This window comes from Triticum urartu, chromosome 4A (assembly GCF_056163025.1).
Source record: "Triticum urartu cultivar PI428250 chromosome 4A, HENAU_Tu73, whole genome shotgun sequence".
NCBI classification, from domain to species: domain Eukaryota; kingdom Viridiplantae; phylum Streptophyta; class Magnoliopsida; order Poales; family Poaceae; genus Triticum; species Triticum urartu.
In genome coordinates this window covers 427,908,984-427,931,231 of record NC_141876.1, presented here as the reverse complement: position 1 = coordinate 427,931,231, position 22,248 = coordinate 427,908,984, and the positions used below count along the sequence as shown (strand labels likewise).

General features: G+C 45.3%; 3 protein-coding genes across 3 annotated transcripts; all 3 read left to right on the top strand.

Moving 5' to 3' along the window:
- The first annotated feature begins 1,306 nt into the window (after positions 1–1,306).
- LOC125551895 (P-loop containing nucleoside triphosphate hydrolases superfamily protein) lies at positions 1,307–5,116 on the top strand. The gene is made up of 5 exons (XM_048715284.2): positions 1,307–2,001; positions 2,710–3,938; positions 4,234–4,270; positions 4,362–4,788; positions 4,908–5,116. The coding sequence occupies exons 1-5, from the start codon at positions 1,443–1,445 to the stop codon at positions 4,957–4,959; spliced, it is 2,304 nt and encodes a 767-aa protein (XP_048571241.2). The 5' UTR covers positions 1,307–1,442; the 3' UTR covers positions 4,960–5,116.
- Positions 5,117–5,958: 842 nt separating this feature from the next.
- On the top strand, positions 5,959–7,219 carry LOC125553907 (uncharacterized). The gene is made up of 3 exons (XM_048717556.2): positions 5,959–6,268; positions 6,349–6,393; positions 6,529–7,219. The coding sequence occupies exons 1-3, from the start codon at positions 6,161–6,163 to the stop codon at positions 7,021–7,023; spliced, it is 648 nt and encodes a 215-aa protein (XP_048573513.1). The 5' UTR covers positions 5,959–6,160; the 3' UTR covers positions 7,024–7,219.
- An 803-nt stretch (positions 7,220–8,022) lies between these two features.
- LOC125551897 (uncharacterized) lies at positions 8,023–10,676 on the top strand. The gene is made up of 3 exons (XM_048715285.2): positions 8,023–8,417; positions 8,986–9,027; positions 9,116–10,676. The coding sequence occupies exons 1-3, from the start codon at positions 8,322–8,324 to the stop codon at positions 10,316–10,318; spliced, it is 1,341 nt and encodes a 446-aa protein (XP_048571242.2). The 5' UTR covers positions 8,023–8,321; the 3' UTR covers positions 10,319–10,676.
- Positions 10,677–22,248: the final 11,572 nt, after the last annotated feature.

The following is a 22,248-nucleotide window of genomic DNA, read 5'->3' as shown; positions in this document are numbered from 1 at the left end:
TCGGAAAGTTTGACAAGTGACTAGATAGTTCGAGAGTGAGATTTGCTCCTTCGACGATGGAGAGATATTCTTAGGGCCCTCTCGGTGTGACGGCATCCATCATCGTATGGCCAGACACAGGTGACTTTGTCATGGGTGTGTCGGAATACAATAACAAGAAAGGAGAATAAAACCTGCAACTAAGAGATAACCCATTGTATATACATGTTTTATTGTCATCTCTAAATTACATGTAAGTCTTAAGATAAGATTATTATATCAATCATTGTACATGCCTTTAATGGGGATGGTCCTGCTGAAACTTGAGGGGTTTAGAAAGGCACCTTTGTTAGGCTGGTCATAGTGGGGAGTAATTTATACTAGTGTCATGCATATGACACTAGTCTAAGTTACTACCTTTATAGTGCAAAGTAACATAGTAGTAGTGTCATAGAGGTCTTCATTTATTAGAATGTAGACTCGGAAAACGCTATGTTACAGTAACATATTGTGTTACCACTTCTTATTAACTACATGCCACATAAACAAAATTTTCTTGAAACGCGCTATATTACTAGCTAAGTTACTCCCATTATGACTAGCCTTATAAACACAAAAAACTTATTACTTCCTCTGTCTCTCTAGGAAGGTCCGCTCTAATCATCAACTGGACCAGTCATATCATGGAGAAGTAATCAATGATTTTTGATTTAAAACAAAATTTTAATGTACAGTTTTTACGGGTTATACAATTCACAATTTATTGAACAAATTGATGATTTGGAAATACAAATTGGTCCTATATTTTGAATCGAAGAAATACTACTATAAGTGCAGTGGAGAGTACTTTTCCTAGTATAAGATATCGCCGATACATCGGTCTAGCTTCTGTAGGGAGGCTTAGAAAATTGGAAAATTGTGAAGTGGCTACCAGTCACATTGTGTACGTTTGGTCAACTATAATGCTACCTCTACCTGCGGGCCTAACTATGATGTTCAATGATTTTCTTTTCAGTACACTCCATTGGATTCGTTTAACAAGTATGATGATTTGTCGGGACGTTTGATGTCAAGGACTTCAAAACTTCGTTTGATGCAGCTTTCTCTTTGTTCGACTAAAGCTACATTATTTTTTAATTTTCTTTTGAAGATAGCGGTATGTAGTACTACGAGCACTACTTTGCAGCATTGCATAGATCACATCACGCCTGAAGACCGGTGAGTCGGCGAGGCCCAACGGCCGTTGCCAATCGAACAACAATCGGCCTGATAAGCTATGCCGCGACCGACTTCAGCCCACGGGCGCGTCAGACCCGTCCAGTACCCGGCCCACCACACGAGCGACCCAACCAGCCGGCGCCAAGCTCTCTCCGACCCAACCCCTCCGTGTCCATCGTCTTCCTCCCCGCCTCGCTACACAAACCCTAGCTAGCCCGTCGCTACCTCCACCTTGCCCGCCGTCCATGTCGAAGCGACCGAGGCTCGAGGGCTTCAGCATCCCGCGCCCCACCTCATACAGCTTCGAGCGCTCCCAACCCGCGCCGCGCCTCTACGTCCCCGCCGATGACGACCTCGACGACATCGCCTTCTCTGACGACGCAGCCGCACCCTCGGACGCCGCGGAGGGCGGCAAGGCGGAGGACGACGAGATCGACCCCCTCGACGCATTCATGGCAGAGATCCAGGAGGAGATCCGCGCGCCGCCCCCGCCGCCCAAGCCCGAGGCACTCCGCCCCGCGGATTCCGATGAGGACGACGACCCCATGGAGAGCTTCCTGCGGGCCAAGAAGGATGCCGGGCTCACGCTTGCCGCCGACGTCATGAACGCCGGGTATAACTCCGACGAGGAGGTATACGCTGCCGCGAAGGCCGTCGACGCAGGCATGATGGAGTACGACTCCGACGACAACCCCATAGTAGTTGACAAGAGGAAGATAGAGCCCATACCACCGCTGGACCATTCGACCATCGAGTATGAGCCCTTCACCAAGGACTTCTACGAGGAGAAGCCGTCAGTTTCAGGTGAAGCATATCTTACCGTTTGATTGAGCATATGTATCGTTAACTGTTATAATTGGCGTCCCGTGTAGATTACACTGTTCAGCTACTTCAGTTTGATCTCAACATATGAAGCCTGACCAGAGGTCTAGCTTCTTTGCTCTATTTGGTTAATCAAGTGATGAACCAGAATAGTCTATATCAATTGGATGCTAATAACATCCAAATGTTCGGTTGCTTATAAACAAAAATGATGCCCTACAAGGTTCGGGGATCATTATTTTGAATTCCATGCTTATTGTTTGGGTGTTGGCTATTAGTATAGATGCCTCTCTGTTATTTTGAGATGGCAGGCACCGGGTCATCACTTCTCTACACAATCACCAGTCTCCAGTTACCCTCCCTGAGACAGCAGTCGGAGAGCCATAATATTGCTTCCTTTGTCCGCTCTGTATTCACTTTGATTGCTTGTCTTGAGAAATTGAAACATTTCTGTTGTGCATCTGATCTGTCGACCCCCTTCTGCTGACATTGCTAAATAATTAGTTTAATGAAGTCTCTTTATGTTACAAGCCATTGCAACTGAAATCTTGCAAGTACTTGTACATGTTTGTGTGAACTAGCGTGGTGTAAATTGATTATAACTTATGCTGGTTGTTCTTGCTCATTGTTAATGGTTTGGCAACTCCTACTTGAAGGCATTTATTGAATTTCTCTATTTGTCTCTTGTAGGGATGAGCGTGGAAGAGGTGGCTGATTATATGAAAAGTTTGGCAATCCGGGTTTCAGGCTTTGATGTGCCAAGGCCAGTTAAAAGCTTTGAAGATTGTGGGTTTCCTGTTCCATTGATGAATGCCATTGCCAAGCAGGGTTATGAAAAGCCGACAACAATTCAGTGTCAGGCTTTACCTATTGTCCTTTCAGGTAGAGATATCATTGGTATTGCGAAAACTGGTTCAGGCAAGACTGCAGCATTTGTGCTCCCTATGATTGTTCACATTATGGATCAGCCTGAGCTTCAGAAGGAAGAAGGTCCAATAGGAGTCATATGTGCTCCAACAAGAGAATTGGCACATCAGATATATCTCGAAGCTAAGAAGTTTGCAAAGCCTTACAACCTTCAAGTTGCTGCTGTTTATGGTGGTGTTTCCAAATTTGAACAGTTTAAAGAACTGAAATCAGGCTGTGAAATAGTCGTTGCTACCCCAGGGAGACTGATAGACTTGCTTAAGATGAAGGCACTGAGGATGTTTAGGGCAACTTATCTGGTTCTTGATGAAGCTGATCGCATGTTTGATCTTGGGTTCGAGCCTCAGATACGATCCATTGTTGGTCAAATTAGACCAGACCGACAAACCTTGCTTTTTTCTGCAACAATGCCATACAAAGTGGAACGATTGGCTAGAGAAATTTTGACTGACCCTATTCGAGTCACAGTTGGTCAAGTTGGTAGTGCTAATGAAGACATTAAACAAGTTGTGAATGTACTCCCTTCTGATGCTGAGAAAATGCCATGGCTTCTTGAGAAAATGCCTGGTATGATTGATGATGGTGATGTGCTTGTATTTGCAACTAAGAAGGCTAGAGTTGATGAGGTTGAGAACCAGTTGAATCAGCATGGATTCAAAGTTGCAGCACTTCACGGTGACAAGGATCAAGCATCTCGAATGGAGACACTGCAGAAGTTCAAGTCTGGGATCTACCATGTTCTTGTTGCAACTGATGTTGCTGCACGTGGTCTGGACATAAAGTCAATTAAAACAGTTGTCAACTTTGATATTGCAAAAGAAATGGATATGCATATTCACCGCATTGGAAGAACTGGCCGGGCCGGTGATAAAGATGGCACCGCATATACTCTTATTACACAGAAAGAATCACGATTTGCAGGTGAATTGGTTCATAGTTTAATTGCTGCTGGTCAAGATGTGCCCAACGAACTTATGGACTTGGCAATGAAGGTGGGTTCCTGGTAACTTATTTGTGAATTTTGCGTGTTCTGTCAGCTGCTAAAATACGTACTACTCCCTCCGTTCCTAAATATAAGCCTTTTTAGAGATTCCAATATGGACTACATACGGAGCAAAATGAGTGAATCTACACTCTAAAATATGTCTATATACATCCGTATGTAGATGGTATTGAAATCTCTAAAAGGGCTTATATTTAGAAACGGGGGGAGTATTATTATAGCTTGCCTGGTCATTCTACCATGAGACAACCCCTTTTCTAAACTGACTGTTGTTTGAATTCCAGGATGGCAGGTTCAGAGCTAACCGTGACTCCAGAAAAGGTTCGTCCTGTTTATTTAGTTACACAGGAGGTGATAGAGATGCATCCTTTTGGAAACTGATTATGCTAACGAAATTATTATGCTTGATCAGGTGGGAAGAAAGGTGGCAAAGGAAAGGGTGGTGGAGGTGGTGGTGGCGGCGGCGGCGGCGGGGGTGGCGGTGCACGTGGGCGTGGGCGTGGCATACGTGGAGTTGATTTTGGCCTTGGCATTGGCTATGGTTCTGAATCAGGGCCACAAGTACCTGCTCCAAGATCTGCCACTGTAAACACGTTGAAGACAGGGATGATGCAAAATTTTAAGAGCAGCTTTGTTTCAGCGTCTTCGAGTGCGCCAAGCAACAGTGCACCTTTGAGGGGTGCACCTTTTGTAAAACCAGCACTTCGTGGTTTTGTTTCCGGTGGCACCATAGGAGGGGATTCAGGTGCAGCAAGGCCAGCACCACCGGCGCCATCAGTTGTTCCGGCATCCAGCCCCGCAGGAAACACTAACGAAAACGGGAACACAAACCCTGAAAGGTATGTGGCTCGCAATAACTCAGTGCAGAATAATTCTCCTGCTGATATTTCCAATACTACTAGTACCATGCTCTGCATTCAGTTAGCTAACCACCATTCAAAATTCCTGTGTATTGCAGCTCGAGGGATCAACGGAGGGAGAGAAAGCGGCCATCGGGGTGGGATCGCTAGTAGGCTTTTGAATTCCAAATGTACCAAAATTGTCTCCAGTTTTGTTTTGTTGCCTTCACGGAACATATTGTTGTAGATTGTAGATTACATGATGTGAATGATAAAATTGCTGTTCCTACACCCAACTGAATTGTCTAATCCTTTCTCTGTCCCTATATTTGCTGCCAGTGTTGTTACGCTCGTCGTATAATAATGTGGAGATCACTATCGAGTAGTATGGCAAATTTGGTTTCGAGACATTTATCATCTCTTGCCTTAAGTTTAGGTACACTAATATTTTATTCTTTCGTCAGTGCCATTGCAAAAAGTATGTCAATCTGCTGACCCCGCAACCAATTACATGTCATTTCTTATGAAATCAGGACAGAGATAGCGGGAAAATGCAGTTCAAAAAACCATCCGAAATGAGGAATCATGTGTTTTATCTTTTGTGTGCCTGCTTGTGGCCACATTACTAGTATTATTTTTATGTGCTTTGTTGTTGTTCGAGACGTGAAGTGGTGACTAGGTTTGGAGCTTAGAGCATCTGAACTGGGCCGTGCTCTAAAATCCAAGTTTTTTGGGCGCCGGACAGAATTTGTAAAACAGTGCGCGTGCAAAAAAGGATGAGGTGCGCGCTGAAAAATACTATTAAAAGTTGCAGAGTTGAAGCGTCGGATTGCGCACGCTTCATAATTTACACGGCATGTTTTTTAGACGCCTGTTTTTAGACATCTACTAAAACAATGTTGAATCCGGCGTACTAAAAGTGCTACAGTGACGCGCTAAAACTATTTTGGGGTGTGAATTTTTTGTGCACCCGTTGAAGATGCTCTTACAGTCAGGTGCCTAATCATGTCACGAACCATATTTGATTTAGATTGTCGAGTGCATGATGTAATGTAAGATGCTCAGATTTTGCAAAGAAGATGACGGGCACGTGTTGTGTTTATTCACAGCTGGCACCGTAAACCGAAGAAGTGTAGCGTAATCCATCGGCTTTCGCCTTCTGGGCGGTTCTCGCTTGCAGCGATGCGGCGGTGGTCTCGGAGGGGCGGCAGATGAGGCACTGACGTGCGGGGACAGCTTACTCCACGCGACGGTGCGGCCCCTCTCTTCTCTTCCATCCCCATTCCGTTTGCATTTGGGCACCCCACCTTGGAAGGCTCACAGCACCCATTCCGTCCGTGAGAGGAGCGAGGGAGAGAGAGAGGAAGCGGCGATGACGAAGCCACCAGCGGCCGATCGGCCGCGGATGACGCTGGAGGACTACGTCCTCTTCTTCACCACCCGCAGCGGTCGACATCTTACCATCGACCAACTCAATCAGGTCGGCAGGCACTCCATCTCTCTCTCTGACTCTCTCCGCGCCCATGTCCGCCGCCCTCCTAACTCCTGTTGGCGTCGCAGATCCTCTTCATGCACGGCTTCAAGAAGTTCTACAACTCCAACAAGGTACCCCTCCACAGCCCCAAACCCTCTCCCCTCTGCTGGATAACTCCCTCCCCTGCCTGAGTGCCTGTCATGCCCCCCACCCTGAGAGCGAGCTAACGATTCTCTGATTCTCTCCCCTACATTCGTCGATCGCAGCCGGTGATCGTCGACGCGCTCAACTCGCTCGACCTGCTGCGCCCGCGCCGCGCCACAGTCAGCATCAACGCCGTGGCGCCCCCGCCGGGTGCCGCGGGGCCCTCCGCGGCCTTGCTCTCCACGGAGGCCGTGAAGCGCGACATCCAGGACCTCGGCTGGCGCGAGTGCCCCGTCGGCTCCGTCCTCTCCGTCCACGCCGGGGCGGCCGCCTCCTCCCCCGTGCCCCTCGCCACCATCCGCCCGGGCTCCGCGGCCATCGTCCAGCGCGTCTCCCCTCCGAGCACATTCAGCGCCTCCTCCAGCCTGCCTCCCGCGGCGCCTGGCGTGGAGGGGACCAGGAAGCGGGCCCTGAGGGGCCAGGGGAAGGCGGCGACCAAGAGGAAGGAGAGGCGCATGAGGGAGCTGCTCAGGCTCCCGTCCATCGAGGTCCAGGACATTCCCGCCGCCGACGCCGCCGCCCAGGGCAGCAGCGGCGGCATTGCCTCTGCTGTGTGATTTGTAGCGTGGTTGACTGAAGCAGCGTGGAACTGACGGTTGATCTGGCGTGCTTTGTTCTTCGCTGCTTTTGGTTTGGTGGTGATCTGCAGTAGTTGTAAATTAATTTTAATTTTACTGGTTGTGTTAATGATGAGAACCATGTTGCCTGTTCAGTTATTAACCGCGTTGAGATGCGTCTGCATTTGGGATGAGATGCGTTTTGTTTCTTGCTGTTTTGATAATGAGATGCGTCTGCATTTTGAAATCTCTGACAGTGGTTGCTGGTTTGAGGAGTCCTTGTCGTTCTGAATCTACTTGGTGGCTCGGTTCAGTTCAGCGAGGCAGAGAGAAACTGCGTTGAAGTCCTCTCTCTTTTATTGGTGCGTAAAGTTTGCTCGGTGGGATGGGATAGTGACTTAACGGTCTTGATCCAGCTCGCTGTGATAATGATCTGCCTGTGCTAAACTGCCACGCACAATAGCTACATGTATGTTGACTGAATTTGTAATTTGGGTAAGTCAATTTTGTGGGTGAAGGAACGGATTAGAGGAGGATGAAAGATGGAGGAAGAAGAAAAAAGGACGACCGTTGGATCTTAATGTAATGACCCAACAAATCTACTTACACAAAAAATTTAGGTTACTGTATGACTCGAGAGACAAGGCGCTCGTATTTGGTGGAATGCAGAGCAGGCTCTCGGCGAGGAAGAACGAAGTGAACATGCAGACGTGACCAAAATTCAAAATCCACAGCCATCATCAGAAGCTGAGAACCAAAGGATGGGAGGGACACTTTTGACGAGTCTTGACCGGGCCTCCCAAGTTTGCAAAGGCAGGCTCAACTCAACTTTCTTCCTAATGACCTGACCTGACCTGATCGGGTGAAAGCAAAAGAGAAACGAAACAGCGTCGAGCCTTTGGTCTGTCTGCTTGTGCAGGCAGGCGAGGGAAAGCCTGTTCTGTTCTGTTTGGCGAGGGAAATGAAACCGCCCACCAACAAACAGGAGCCCCATTCAATTCCTTCGTCCCTGCCCTGCCCTGCCCTGCCATGCGGTAACGTACCGCGTCTCTCTCTCTCTCTCACACACACACACACATACAGACAGCGCTTCGGGGCAGCACCAAATCTGCACGTAACGTGCCGATCGAGCGTGTTGACCGTGACAAAAAGCAAGGCCAGCAGGGAGGGGAGGGGAGGGGAACCTTGCCAGACGGAAGGAGAGAGAGAGAGAAGAGGGAGAGCGAGCGAGCGAGAGAGAGAGAGAGTTTGGCAGCGGAAGGGAGGACGGCGGAGAAGGGGGAGGAGAGGGCGCGGCCATGGTGAAGGAGAGATTGACCCTGACGCTGGAGAGGTACCACCGCTTCTTCGTCGACCCCTACGCCACCCGCCTCACCACCGTCCACCTCAACAACGTACGTGCTTGCTAATCCACCCACTCCCAACTCTCAATCTCATCTGCTTCTTCTAGTTTTGGTTCCAACTTTCTCCTTGATCGGAGTGTCCATGTTCCTGAATCTGAATGTATGACCCCGACGTTCTTCTTTCATGTATTTATTTCTCTTTTAGGGATTGATCTTTCGTGTCTCTTTTCCCCATGTTTTTAACTGAATCTGTTACTCCTAATATTCTCTTCTTTCGTTTTTAACCAATAATATATAAATACTCCCTCCGTCTCAAAATTCTTGTCTTACATTTGTCAAAATACCGATGTATCAAGTCACGTTTTAATATTAAATACATCCATATCTAAACAAATTTAAGACAAGAATTTTGGAACGGAGGGAGTACTATGCTAGTTTTATTTTTGAGAAATTAAATTATATACTACGCTAGGTGATACTGAATATTGTTCTTCTTCCATTTTTGTTAACTGAATCTGCTGTTATGTTTTCTTTTTTGAGATTCAATCTCTTATTATGTGATTGTATGTGATGTGTTCCCTCTCCTCTCTGCGCGCGACTCTGCCATGGCCGCTTGCAGATCATCTACATGCATGGTTTCGCCAGGCTCCACGGCAAGAAGGTTTTCTTCCATCTATCTATCTATGTGCCTTTTGCTTTGCTCCGCTGCCGGTGTGGGTGTGATTGACGGGATGGAGTTGCTCTTGCAGTCCCAGATCATGGACCACATGGTGGGGCAGGTCGACCTGCAGCCGCCGCGCCGCTCTACGCTGCACGGTGGCGCCGCGCTCGTGCCGCCCTCCGCCGCGCGCATCGCCGCCGCACAGGCCGCGGCCGACGTCGACGCCATCGGCTGGGCGGAGTGCCCCATCGGCTGCGTCACCGCCTTCTCCGCCTTCGCTGACCCGCCGGACCCGGTGGAGCCCATGCCCCCGCCCGCCCACCACATGCTCGCGCTGGCGGTGCCCCTGCGCCGCCCGCGCTCCAATAGGACGCGCACCTCCCCCTACCAGCGCCCTGCCGCGTCCAACACGGCCAAGGTGAAGGAGGAGGTGGTCATGGAAGAGGAGGGTGAGGATATGTCGTTGGTGACGCCGTCGCCGCCGCGATGGATGCGCTCCCCTACCCCGCCACCTCCGCCCCCGTTGCCCACGCCACGGTCGCAGACCGTGGTGCCTCCGCCACTATGGATGCGCTCCCCTACTCCGCCACCTCCGCCCCCCACGCCCACGCCGCGGCCGCAGACCGTGGTGCCTCCGCCTTCGCCGCCGTGCAGGGGCCAGCCTGAGTTGGAGCCGACCCTCTCCCGACCACCTGGCTTCGGCTCGCCGCCGGAACCATGCAGGAGCGGGCCTACGCTGGAGCCGATCCTCCCCACACCACCACCACCAGGCTTCGGCCCGCCGCCGCAACCATGCAGGAGCGGGCCTACGCCGGAGCCGGTCCTCCCCACACCACCACCACCAGGCTTCGGCCCGCCGCCGCAACCATGCTGGAGGCGGCCTACGTTGGCGCCGCCTCCTACCCTGCCACCAGGCTTCGGTTCGCGCCAGGTGGCGCCGCCTCCTCCGCAGCTGTCCTGGGGCTTGCCGATGCCACCGCCGTCGGGCCCAGGAGCGCCTACGTTCACGCAGCATCTTCAGCCTGCAGGTCCGGCACCACTCTGGCGCTCGCCGATGTCGCCGTCTTATCTGGCACCGTGCTGGGGCGCGCCGGCGCAAGCGCCCTGGCGCTGGCCACACCCCCCGCCGCGCTGGGCACCACCTCATATGCTGCGCCCGCCGCCGCCACCCTGGGACTGCATGAGGCCGTTTGCACCTCCCATGCCGCCGCAGCATCCGCCGCATTTTGAGATGCAGCATACGCCACCGGCACCGGGGGCGTGCTCGGGCAGGCATGTGATTTACTTCTAGGGACTGCTCTCGTACCGCATTTGCTGTTATTGCTAGCTTGACAGTTTTTGCTTTGACGGTAGCTAAGCTTTCGAGAGAGTTACTACACGGTGACGGGAAAATTAGGGACAAGGTTATCAATTTACTGTTGGAGTTGCGAACTGTTTTTGCTCTGCTCCACCTTGCTGCTGCTAGTCTTGCCATGCCATTCTTGTGCCCAGAACCATCATCAGTGGGATATTGGAATGATTCATGCATGTCTCATGTTTACTTATGTACATCACTTTCTTTCCGCACTAGCGAAACGTCAAAGTTTTGTTCGCGTGTAAGACCACAACAAACCAGTTTTTATACTAGTAGTATATGCTATTCCGTCCAAGTGTGTGTACTACTGCCAATTTCATCAAATCTGTTGCAAAATGATGACAATGCTTTGGATCTTCTATTTTCTAGAGAATACCTCAAGAGGGCAGGGGTTCCTACATTTACATTTCATTAAGAATAAGAAAATAGCCTGGTTAATGAGAAATAACCGGGTAAAAACCCGATACAAACGCACATACTTGCCGCACCATTGATTAACGAATAATCGTGCGAAAACCCCAACCACACGATTAATTAAGGGACAACCATACAAAAAAATAAGGATCACATCTATATCTATTACCTACCTAATAATAAAGTGAAGAATATATTTTTTGGATTAGTTTGAATTGCTAAGTGAAGAAGAACTCTTAGTTCTCCTTCCGTCACGTCTTCATATCTGTTAATTTTTTATTACATAATAATTGACGGCTGAGATTTAAAAGAAGGGAGATTTTAAAGGTAACCTCACGGAAAGATCGACCGGCCTAGCGCGTATTCCATGGAACGGTCAACTGATCCGTTCCTGCAAAACAAAAGAGCACGTTTTTTACTCGGATATATAAACAAACAGATTGCCGGTCCTTCAAAACAAAGAAACCGCGCGCTCCTTTTGAAGCATCTCCAATAGAAGATGTATACTTAAAGATGTAAAAGTAGGTGCTGTATAATTTACATCACAACAAGTGTTTTTTACATCTTCAAAAAAGTCTCAACTTCAACTGATGATGTACATTTGGTGATGTAAACCTTCAACTCCAACGGATGATGTATTTGAAGATGTAAACTAGTTCAACTACTACATTGTTTCAAACATACGAAGTTCATTTGAATCAAACATAGTTCTAATTAAAACATAATTTGTAGTAGTCTACTAGTACTAGTACTAGCTCTCCTAGGAGCATCTTCAACGGTCTTTCTATATTTGCATTCACTTGCTATTTTAGCAAATCTGCACAAAAAAATTCCTCCAACACTCTTTGTATGAGTGGCTCTCCATCCAAAGTTTTTACAAAGCTTGCTAAATCTGCCATCCATAATTTCCACATTGTTAGTCCTAGAATGGTACGCAGATCCTTCATGCTCATGTTGTTCAGTCCACGTTTGCTGCATAACCAAGGTGCAAGGATGTCCTGTTGTGTCAGCACCCAGTCCAGCCGTCCTAGGGCCTCGCAAATCACAGTCCAGACCGTCCTGGCAAAGACGCATGTGAGTAGTAGATGGTTGATTGTTTCCTGCTCCTGGTCACAAAAAGGACGCGCTGTTGGGGAACGTAGTAATTCAAAAAATTTCCTACGAACGCGCAAGATCTATCTAGGAGATGCATAGCAACGAGAGGGGAGATTGTGTCCACGTACCCTCGTAGACTAAAAACAGAAGCGTTTAGTAACGCGGTTGATGTAGTCGAACATCTTCACGATCCAACCGATCCAAGTACCGAACGTACGGCACCTCCGTGTTCAGCACACGTTCAGCACGATGACGTCCCTCGTGCTCTTGATCTAGTAGAGGGTCGAGGGAGAGTTCCGTCAGCATGACGGCGTGGCGACGGTGTTGGTGATGTGATCCGCGCAGGGCTTCACCTAAGCACTACGACAATATGACCGAGGTGGTAAACTGTGGAGGGGGGCACCGCACACGGCTAAGAAACAACTGTTGTGTTTTGGGGTGCCCCCTGCCCACGTATATAAAGGAGGGAGGGAGGAGGAGGCCGACCCAAGGGGGCCGCGCCATGGGAGGGGGGGGAGTCCCACTAGGATTCGCCCCCCTTTCCTTCCAACTGAGAGGGGGAAAGGGGAAGGGAGAGAGAGGGAGAAGGAAAGAGGGGGGCCGCGCCCCCTCCCCTTGTCCAATTCGGATTGGGGCAAGGGGGCGAGCGCCTCCTCCCGTGGCTGGCCTCCTCTCCTCCACTATGGCCCATTAGGCCCATTAACTTTCTCGGGGGGTTCGGGTAGCCTTCTAGTACTCCAAAAAATCCCCGAACCTTATCGGAACCATTCCGGTGTCCGTATATAACCTTCCAATATATCAATCTTTACCTCTCGACCATTTCGAGATTCCTCGTCATGTCCGTGATTTCATCCGGGACTCTGAACAAACTTTGGTCACCAAAACACATAATTCATAATACAAATTGTCATCGAACGTTAAGCGTGTGGACCCTACGGGTTCGAAAACTATGTAGACATGACCAAGACACATGTCCGGTCAATAACCAATAGCGAAACATGGATGCTCATATTGTCTCCTACATATTCTACGAAGATCTTTATCGGTCAAACCGCATAACAACATACATTATTCCCTTTGTCATCGGTATGTTACTTATCCGAGATTCGATCGTCGGTATCATCATACCTAGTTTAATCTCGTTATCGGCAAGTCTCTTTACTCGTTTCGTAATGCATCATCCCGTAACTAACTCATTAGTTACATTGCTTACAAGGCTTATAGTGATGTGAATTACCAAGAGGGCCTAGAGATACCTCTTCGATACTCGGAGTGACAAATCCTAATCTTGATCTATGCCAACTCAACAAACACCATCGGAGACACCTGTAGAGCATCTTTATAATCACCCAGTTACGTTGTGACGTTTGATAGCACACAAAGTGTTCCTCCGGTATTCGGGAGTTGCATAATCTCATAGTAATAGGAACACGTATAAGTCATGAAGAAAGCAATAGCAATAAAACTAAAAGATATGCTAAGCTAACAGATGGGTCTTGTCCATCACATCATTCTCTAATGATGTGATCCCGTTCATCAAATGACAACACATGTCTATGGTCAGGAAGCATAACCATCTTTGATTAACGAGCTAGTCAAGTAGAGGCATACTAGGGACACTCTGTTTTGTCTATGTATCCACACATGTACTAAGTTTCTGGTTAATACAATTCTAGCATGAATAATAAATATTTATCATGATATAAGGAAATATAAACAACAACTTTATTATTGCCTCTAGGGCATATTTCCTTCAGTCTCCCACTTGCACTAGAGTCAATAATTGTTGGGGAACGCAGTATTTCAAAAAATTTCCTGCGATCACGCTAGATCTATCTAGGAGATGCATAGCAATGAGAGGGGAGAGTGTGTCCACGTACCCTCGTAGACCGAAAGCGGAAGCATTTAGTAACACGGTTGATGTAGTCGAACGTCTTCATGATCCAACCGATCCAAGTACCAAACATACAGCTCCTCCGTGTTTAGCACACGTTCAACACGATGACGTCCCTCGAGCTCTTGATCCAGTTGAGGACGAGGGAGAGTTCTGTCAGCATGACAGCGTGGCAACGATGATAATGAAGTTACCGACGTAGGGCTTCTCCTAAGCACTACGACGATATGACCGAGGTGTGTAACTATGGAGGGGGGCACTGCACACGGCTAAGACAAATCTTGGATGTCTATGGGGTGCCCCCTCCCCCGTATATAAAGTAGGGGAGGAGGAGGCCAGCCGACCATAGGGGGCGCGCCCAAGGAGGGGAGTCCTACTAGGACTCCTAGTCCTAGTAGGAGTCCTAGTAGGATTCCACCAAGAGGGAGAAAGGGGGAAGGAAGGAGAGGGAGAGAGGGAGAAGGAAAGGGGGGGCCTTCCCTTGTCCAATTCGGATTGCAAGGGGGGGGCTACCCTGGTTCCCCTTCTCTCTCTCCAATAAGGCCCATGGTGGCCCATTAGTTCCCTCGGGGTTCCGGTAACCCCTCCGGCACTCCGGTTTTACCCGAAACCATCAGGAACACTTCCGGTGTCCGAATAACATGGTCCAATATATCAATCTTTATGTCTCGACCATTTCAAGACTCCTCGTCATGTCCGTGATCTCATCTGGGACTCCAAACAACCTTCAGTACATCAAATAACATAACTCATAATACAAATCGTCATCGAACGTTAAGCGTGCGGACCCTACGGGTTCGAGAACTACGTAGACATGACCGAGACACATCTTCGGTCAATAACCAATAGCGGAACCTGGATGTTCATATTGGCTCCTACATATTCTACGAAGATCTTTATTGGTCAAACCGCATAACAACATACGTTGTTCCCTTTGTCATCAGTATGTTACTTGCCCAAGATTCGATCGTCGGTATCCTCATACCAAGTTCAATCTCGTCACCGGCAAGTCTCTTTACTCGTTCCGTAATGCATCATCCTGCAACTAACTCATTAGTCACATTGCTTGCCAGGCTTATAGTGATGTGCATTACCGAGAGGGCCCATAGATACCTCTCCGACAATCGGAGCGATAAATCCTAATCTCGATCTATGCCAACTCAACAAACACCATCTAAGACACCTGTAGAGAATCTCTATAGTCACCCAATTACGTTGTGACGTTTGATGGCTGATACGTCTCCAACGTATCTATAATTTTTGATTGTTCCATGCTATTATATATTCTATTTTGGATGTTTAATGGGCTTATTTATACACTTTTATATTATTTTTGGGACTAAGCTATTAACCGGAGGCCCAACCCAAATTGCTGTTTTTTTTGCCTATTTCAGTGTTTCGCATAAAAAGAATATCAAACAGAGTCCAAACGGAATGAAACCTTCGTGAGCGTGATTTTTGGAACAACCGTGATCCAGAGGACTTGGAGTGGACATCAAGCAACCAACAAGGAGGCCACGAGGCAGGGGGCGTGCCTACCCCCTGGGTGCGCCCTCCACCTTTGTGGGCCCCTCGTGGCTCCACAGACCTACTTCTTCCTCCTATATATACCTACGTACCCTGAAAACATCAGAGGGCACCATGAAAACCTAATTCCATCACCGCAACCTTCTGTATCCGTGAGATCCCATCTTGGGGCCTTTTACGGCGCTCCGCCGGAGGGGGCATTGATCACGGAGGGCTTCTACATCAACACCATAGCCCCTCCGATGATGCGTGAGTAGTTTACCTCAGACCTTCGGGTCCATAGTTATTAGCTAGATGGCTTCTTCTCTCTCTTTGGATCTCAATACAAAGTTCTCCTCGATTCTCTTGGAGATCTATTCGATGTAATCTTCTTTTGCGGTGTGTTTGTCGAGATCTGATGAATTGTGGGTTTATGATCAAGATTATCTATGAACAATATTTGAATCTTCTCTGAATTCTTTTATGTATGATTGGTTATCTTTGGAAGTCTCTTTGAATTTTCAGTTTGGTTTGGCCTACTCGATTGATCTTTCTTGCAATGGGAGAAGTGCTTAGCTTTGGGTCCAATCTTGCGGTGCTCGATCCCAGTGACAGTAGGGGAAACGACACGTATTGTATTGTTGCCATCGAGGATAAAAAGATGGGGTTTATATCATATTTCATGAGTTTATCCCTCTACATCATGTCGTCTTGCTTAAAGCGTTACTCCGTTCTTATGAACTTAATACTCTAGATGCATGCTGGATAGTGGTCGATGTGTGGAGTAATAGTAGTAGATGCAGGCAGGAGTCGGTCTACTTGTCACAGACGTGATTCCTATATACATGATCATACCTAGATATTCTCATAACTATGCTCAATTCTATCAATTGCTCGACAGTAATTTGTTCACCCATCGTAATACTTATGCTATCTTGAGAGAAGTCACTAGTGAAACCTATGGCCCCCGGGTCTATCTTCCATCATATTAATCTTCCGTCAACTAGCTATTTCTGGCACCATTTATTTTGCAATCTTTACTTTCAAATATATATCATTAAAAATACCAAAAATATTTATCTTATTATTATTATCTCTATCAGATCTCACTCTTGCAAGTGCCCGTGAAGGGATTGACAACCCCTTTATCGCGTTGGTTGCGAGGTTCTTATTTGTTTGTGTAGGTACGAGGTGACTTGCGCGTGGTCTCCTACTGGATTGATACCTTGGTTCTCAAAAACTGAGGGAAATACTTACGCTGCTTTGCTGCATCACCCTTACCTCTTCAAAGGAAAACCAACACATGCTCAAGAGGTAGCAAGAAGGATTTCTGGCGCCGTTGCCGGGGAGATCTATGTCAAGTCAAGACATACCAAGTACCCATCACAACTCTTATCCTTCGCATTACATTATTTGCTATTTGCCTCTCGTTTTCCTCTCCCCCACTTCACCCTTGCCGTTTTATTCGCCCTTTTTCCGTTCGCCTTCTTCCCGTATGTATATTTCTTTGTGTTTCCATGTGCCTTCTATTTGCTTGCATCTTTGCTTGCTAAAAATCTATTGATATGGATCCACTTAAAGTGTTCTACTTGGATTATCTTTGATCCTTATGCGCTCATGCTGAAACCCCAACTAGCCTAGTTGATGGGAAATCTTTAGATGAGCATGCTCATTTTGTGCGTCACCGTTTGTCTGAAAAAGGGAGACTCTTATGGGATCAAATAAACAGATTGCTATGTTATGCTTGGAATCTTTGTGAAATTTGTGATCTTACTTGTTGCTCCAGGAACCCTAAAAAACACCTCCCCTACCTATGTGAGTTTAATGATAATGAAATCTTATCTTCTTATGCAAAGGGTGTTTATAGTTACTACGATATCGAACAAATTGAAGAACTTGTTGCTTTTAAGGGTGCTTATGAAGTTGCTTCTTTGATTGAAAAGTATGATATTACTCTCTAGGAATCTGACAATTTTGACATATTTAAATATTGCTATGAAAACTATGCTCATAATGTCTATGTCAAAGAATTTATTGAAAGAATGACCGTTGCTTTGGAAGAAAATAATGATATGCATGAATCTATAGATAATTATGATTCCGATGATTTGATTGAAATATCCCTTGATGAACATGATGCTTCCTATTCTTGTGGCCATGATGCCAATATTTATGAAGATGAATTTGCTATAGTTCCTTATGTTAAACATGAGATCATTGCTATTGCACCCATACTTGATAGTTCCTTCGATGAAAAGCATGATTGCAGTGATGTTACTATAAATTCTCTTAATGTCAATTGTGTTAATGATATGCAAAACCTCAAGCTCGGTGATGCTAGTTTTGCTATGACTACTATTTGTTGCAATGGTCATGATTGGGGTGATTCTTATTTTGGTCTTGAAAATTTATTTAAGCCCCATGATGAATATGAGATTGATAATAGTGTTTGCAATATTATTGAAAGTTGGTTTGTAAGAGTGTAAACTTTAGATCCCACATATTTGGAGCATGTTCAATCTTATGAATTTTTTGATAAAAGTGGGTTTGGAGAGGTCATGACTTTAGTTAATTTTAATCCCACTATTTTGGAAGAGTGTCAACTTTGCATACATGTGGATCGTGTTAATAATATGTTTTGTGATAGCTATATTGTTGAATTTGCTTATGATACTACATGTAATTATTATGAGAGAGGAAAATATGGTTGTAGAAATTTTCATGTTACTAAATTACCTTTCGTTATGTTGAGATTGCTATTGTTTCTTTCCGCTTCCTTGCATATGCTAGTTTTTGCTTGCCTTGATTATTTGTTTGCCTATAAGATGCCTATGCATAGGAAGTATGTTATACTTAGATGTGTTTGTCACGTGTTTTATGATGCTCCCTTTGTGATTCAATTCTTGTCTTTCATGTGAGCATCATTGAAATCATCATGCCTAGCTAGTGGCGTTAAACGTAAGCGCTTGTTGGGAGGCAACCCAATTTTATTTTTGTTTCTTGCTTTTTGATTCTGTTTAGTAATAAATAAAATTATATGGCCTCTGTTTTGGTTGTGTTTTTTGTGTTTAATTAGTGTTTGTGCCAAGTAGAACCGTTGGGAAGACTTGGGAAAAGTCTTTTTGATCTTGCTATAAAAAACAGAAACTTTAGCGCTCACGAGAATTGCTGCCATTTTTTTTATTAGAGACTGCTATTTAGTTAATTCCTTTTGCAGATGATTAATAGATAAATTAATCATGTCCAGCAATTTATTTTAGAATTTTTGGGGTTCCAGAAGTTTACATTAGGTACAGATTACTACAGACTGTTCTGTTTTTGACAGATTCTGTTTTTCATGTGTTGTTTGCTTATTTTGATGAATCTATGGCTACTAATGGAGTTTATAAACCATATATAAGCTGTAATACAGTAGGTTTAACACCAACATAAATAAAGAATGAGTTCATTACAGTACCTTGAACTGGTGTTTTGTTTTCTTTCGCTAACGGAGCTCACGAGATTTTCTGTTAAGTTTTGTGTTGTGAAGTTTTCAAGTTTTGGGTAAAGATTTGATGGATTATGGAACAAGGAGTGGCAAGATCCTAAGCTTGGGGATGCCCCAGAAGGCATCCCCTCTTTTGTCTTCGTCTATCGGTAACTTTACTTGGAGCTATATTTTTATTCACCACATGATATGTGTTTTGCTTAGAGTGTCTTGTATGATTTGAGTCTTTGCTTTTAATTTACCACAATCATCCTTGCTGTACACACCTTTTGAGAGAGACACACATGAATTGGAATTTATTAGAATACTCTATGTGCTTCACTTATATCTTTTGAGCTATATAGTTTTTGCTCTAGTGCTTCACTTATATCTTTTAGAGCACATTGGTGGTTTCATTTTATAGAAATTGATCTCTCATGCTTCACTTATATTATTTTGAGAGTCCTTTAGAACAACATGGTAATTTGCCTTTAGGAATAATAAAAAACTTTCATATAAGTGCATTGAATACTAAGAGAAGTTTGATACTTGATGATTGTTTTGAGATATGGAGATAGTGATATTAAGGTTATGCTAGTTGAGTAGTTGTGAATTTGAGAAATACTTGTGTTGAAGTTTGCAAGTCTCGTAGCATGCACATGGTAAACATTGTGTAACAAATTTGAAACATGAGGTGTTATTTGATTGTCTTCCTTATGAGTGGCGGTCGGGGACGAGCGATGGTCTTTTCCTACCAATCTATCCCCCTAGGAGCATGCGCGTAATACTTGGTTTTTGATGACTTGTAGATTTTTGCAATAAGTATGTGAGTTCTTTATGACTAATGTTGAGTCCATGGATTATATGCACTCTCACCCTTCCATCATTGCTAGCCTCTTTGGTACAGTGCATTGCCCTTTCTCACCTTGAGAGTTGGTGCAAACTTCGCTGGTGCATCCAAACCCCGTGATACGATACGCTCTTTCACACATAAACCTCCTTATATCTTCCTCAAAACAGCCACCATACCTACCTATTATGGCATTTCCATAGCCATTCCGAGATATATTGCCATGCAACTTTCCACCGTTCCATTTATTATGACACATATCATCATTGTCATATTGCCTTGCATGATCATGTAGTTGACATCGTATTTGTGGCAAAGCCACCGTTCATAATTCTTTCATACATGTCACTCATGAGTCATTGCACATCCCGGTACACCGCCGGAGGCATTCATATAGAGTCATATCTTGTTCTAGTATCGAGTTGTAATCATTGAGTTGTAAATAAATAGAAGTGTGATGATCATCATTAATAGAGCATTGTCCAAACAACAACAAAAAGAGAGAGAGAAAGGCCAAATAAAAAAAGGAAGGCCCCCAAAAAATAAAAATATAAATAAAAAGGGGCAATGCTACTATCCTTTTCCACACTTGTGCTTCAAAGTAGCACCATGATCTTTATGATAGAGAGTCTCTTGTTTTGTCATTTTCATATACTAGTGGGAATTTTTCATTATAGAACTTGGCTTGTATATTCCAACAATGGGCCTCCTCAAGTGCCCTAGGTCTTCGTGAGCAAGAAAGTTGGATGCACACCCACTTATTTTCTTTTGTTGAGATTTCATACATTTATAGCTCTAGTGCATCCATTGCATGGCAATTCCTACTCCTTGCATTGACATCAATTGGTGGGCATCTCCCTAGCCCATTGATTAGCCGCGTCAATGTGAGACTTTCTCCTTTTTGTCTTCTCCACATAACCTCCTTCATTATATTCTATTCCACACATAGTGCTATATCCATGGCTCACGCTCATGTATTGCGTGAAAGTTGAAAAAAGTTTGAGATTACTAAAGTATGAAACAATTTCTTGGCTTGTCATCGGGGTTGTGCATGATGAGAGCATTCTTGTGTGACAAAAATGGACCATGACCAAACTATATGATTTTGTAGGGATGAACTTTCTTTGGCCATGTTATTTTGAGAAGACATGATTGCTTAGTTAGTATGCTTGAAGTATTATTATTTTTATGTCAATATTAAACTTTTATCTTGAATCTTTCAAATCTGAACATTCATGCCAAAATAAAGAAAATTACATTGAGAAATATGTTAGGAAGCATTCCACATCAAAAATTCTGTTTTTATCATTTACCTACTCGAGGACAAGCAGGAATTAAGCTTGGGGATGCTTGATACGTCTCCAACGTATCTATAATTTTTTATTGTTCCATGCTATTATATATTCTGTTTTGGATGTTTAATGGGCTTATTTATACACTTTTATATTATTTTTGGGAATAACCTATTAACCGGAGGCCCAACCCAAATTGCTGTTTTTTTTGCCTATTTCAGTGTTTCGCATAAAAAGAATATCAAACGAAGTCCAAACAGAATGAAACCTTCGGGAGCGTGATTTTTGGAACAAACGTGATCCAGAGGACTTGGAGTGGACGTCAAGAAACCAACGAGGAGGCCACGAGGCAGGGGGCGCGCCCTCCAACCTCGTGGGCCCCTTGTGGCTCCACCAACCTACTTCTTCCTCCTATATATACCTACGTACCTTGAAAACATCAAAGGGCACCAAGAAAACCTAATTCCACCGTCGCAACCTTCTGTATTCGTGAGATCCCATCTTGGGGCCTTTTCTGGCACTCCGCCGGAGGGGGCATTGATCACGAAGGGCTTCTACATCAACACCATAGCCCGTCCGATGATGTGTGAGTAGTTTACCTCAGACCTTCGGGTCCATAGTTATTAGCTAGATGGCTTCTTCTCTCTCTTTGGATCTCAATACAAAGTTCTCCTCGATTCTCTTGGAGATCTATTCGATGTAATCTTCTTTTGCGGTGTGTTTGTCGAGATCCGATGAATTGTGGGTTTATGATCAAGATTATCTATGAACAATATTTGAATCTTCTCTGAATTCTTTTATGTATGATTGGTTATCTTTGCAAGTCTCTTCGAATTTTCAGTTTGGTTTGGCCTACTAGATTGATCTTTCTTGCAATGGGAGAAGTGCTTAGCTTTGGGTTCAATCTTGCGGTGCTCGGTCCCAGTGACAGTAGGGGAAACGACACGTATTGTATTGTTGCCATCGAGGATAAAAAGATGGGGTTTATATCATATTGCATGAGCTTATCCCTCTACATCATGTCATCTTGCTTAAAGCGTTACTCCGTTCTTATGAACGTAATACTCTAGATGCATGCTGGATAGCGGTCGATGTGTGGAGTAATAGTTGTAGATGCAGGCAGGAGTCGGTCTACTTGTCACAGACGTGATGCCTATATACATGATCGTACCTAGATATTCTCATAACTATGCTCAATTCTATCAATTGCTCGATAGTAATTTGTTCACCCACTGTAATACTTATGCTATCTGGAGAGAAGCCACTAGTGAAACCTATGGCCCCCAGGTCTATCTTTCATCATATTAATCTTCCGTCAACTAGTTATTTCTGGCACCGTTTATTTTGCAA

Bases quoted from the DNA above. Each gene is read 5' to 3' on its own strand.
- LOC125551895 (XM_048715284.2), top strand. From the start codon at position 1,443: ATGTCGAAGCGACCGAGGCTCGAGGGCTTCAGCATCCCGCGCCCCACC. The intron at 2,002-2,709 runs GTGAAGCATATC...TGTCTCTTGTAG, and splicing joins GGAGAAGCCGTCAGTTTCAG to GGATGAGCGTGGAAGAGGTG. The intron at 3,939-4,233 runs GTGGGTTCCTGG...TTTGAATTCCAG, and splicing joins TTATGGACTTGGCAATGAAG to GATGGCAGGTTCAGAGCTAA.
- LOC125551897 (XM_048715285.2), top strand. From the start codon at position 8,322: ATGGTGAAGGAGAGATTGACCCTGACGCTGGAGAGGTACCACCGCTTC. The intron at 8,418-8,985 runs GTACGTGCTTGC...GGCCGCTTGCAG, and splicing joins CCACCGTCCACCTCAACAAC to ATCATCTACATGCATGGTTT. The intron at 9,028-9,115 runs GTTTTCTTCCAT...TTGCTCTTGCAG, and splicing joins CCAGGCTCCACGGCAAGAAG to TCCCAGATCATGGACCACAT.
- LOC125553907 (XM_048717556.2), top strand. From the start codon at position 6,161: ATGACGAAGCCACCAGCGGCCGATCGGCCGCGGATGACGCTGGAGGAC. The intron at 6,269-6,348 runs GTCGGCAGGCAC...TTGGCGTCGCAG, and splicing joins CCATCGACCAACTCAATCAG to ATCCTCTTCATGCACGGCTT. The intron at 6,394-6,528 runs GTACCCCTCCAC...CGTCGATCGCAG, and splicing joins AGTTCTACAACTCCAACAAG to CCGGTGATCGTCGACGCGCT.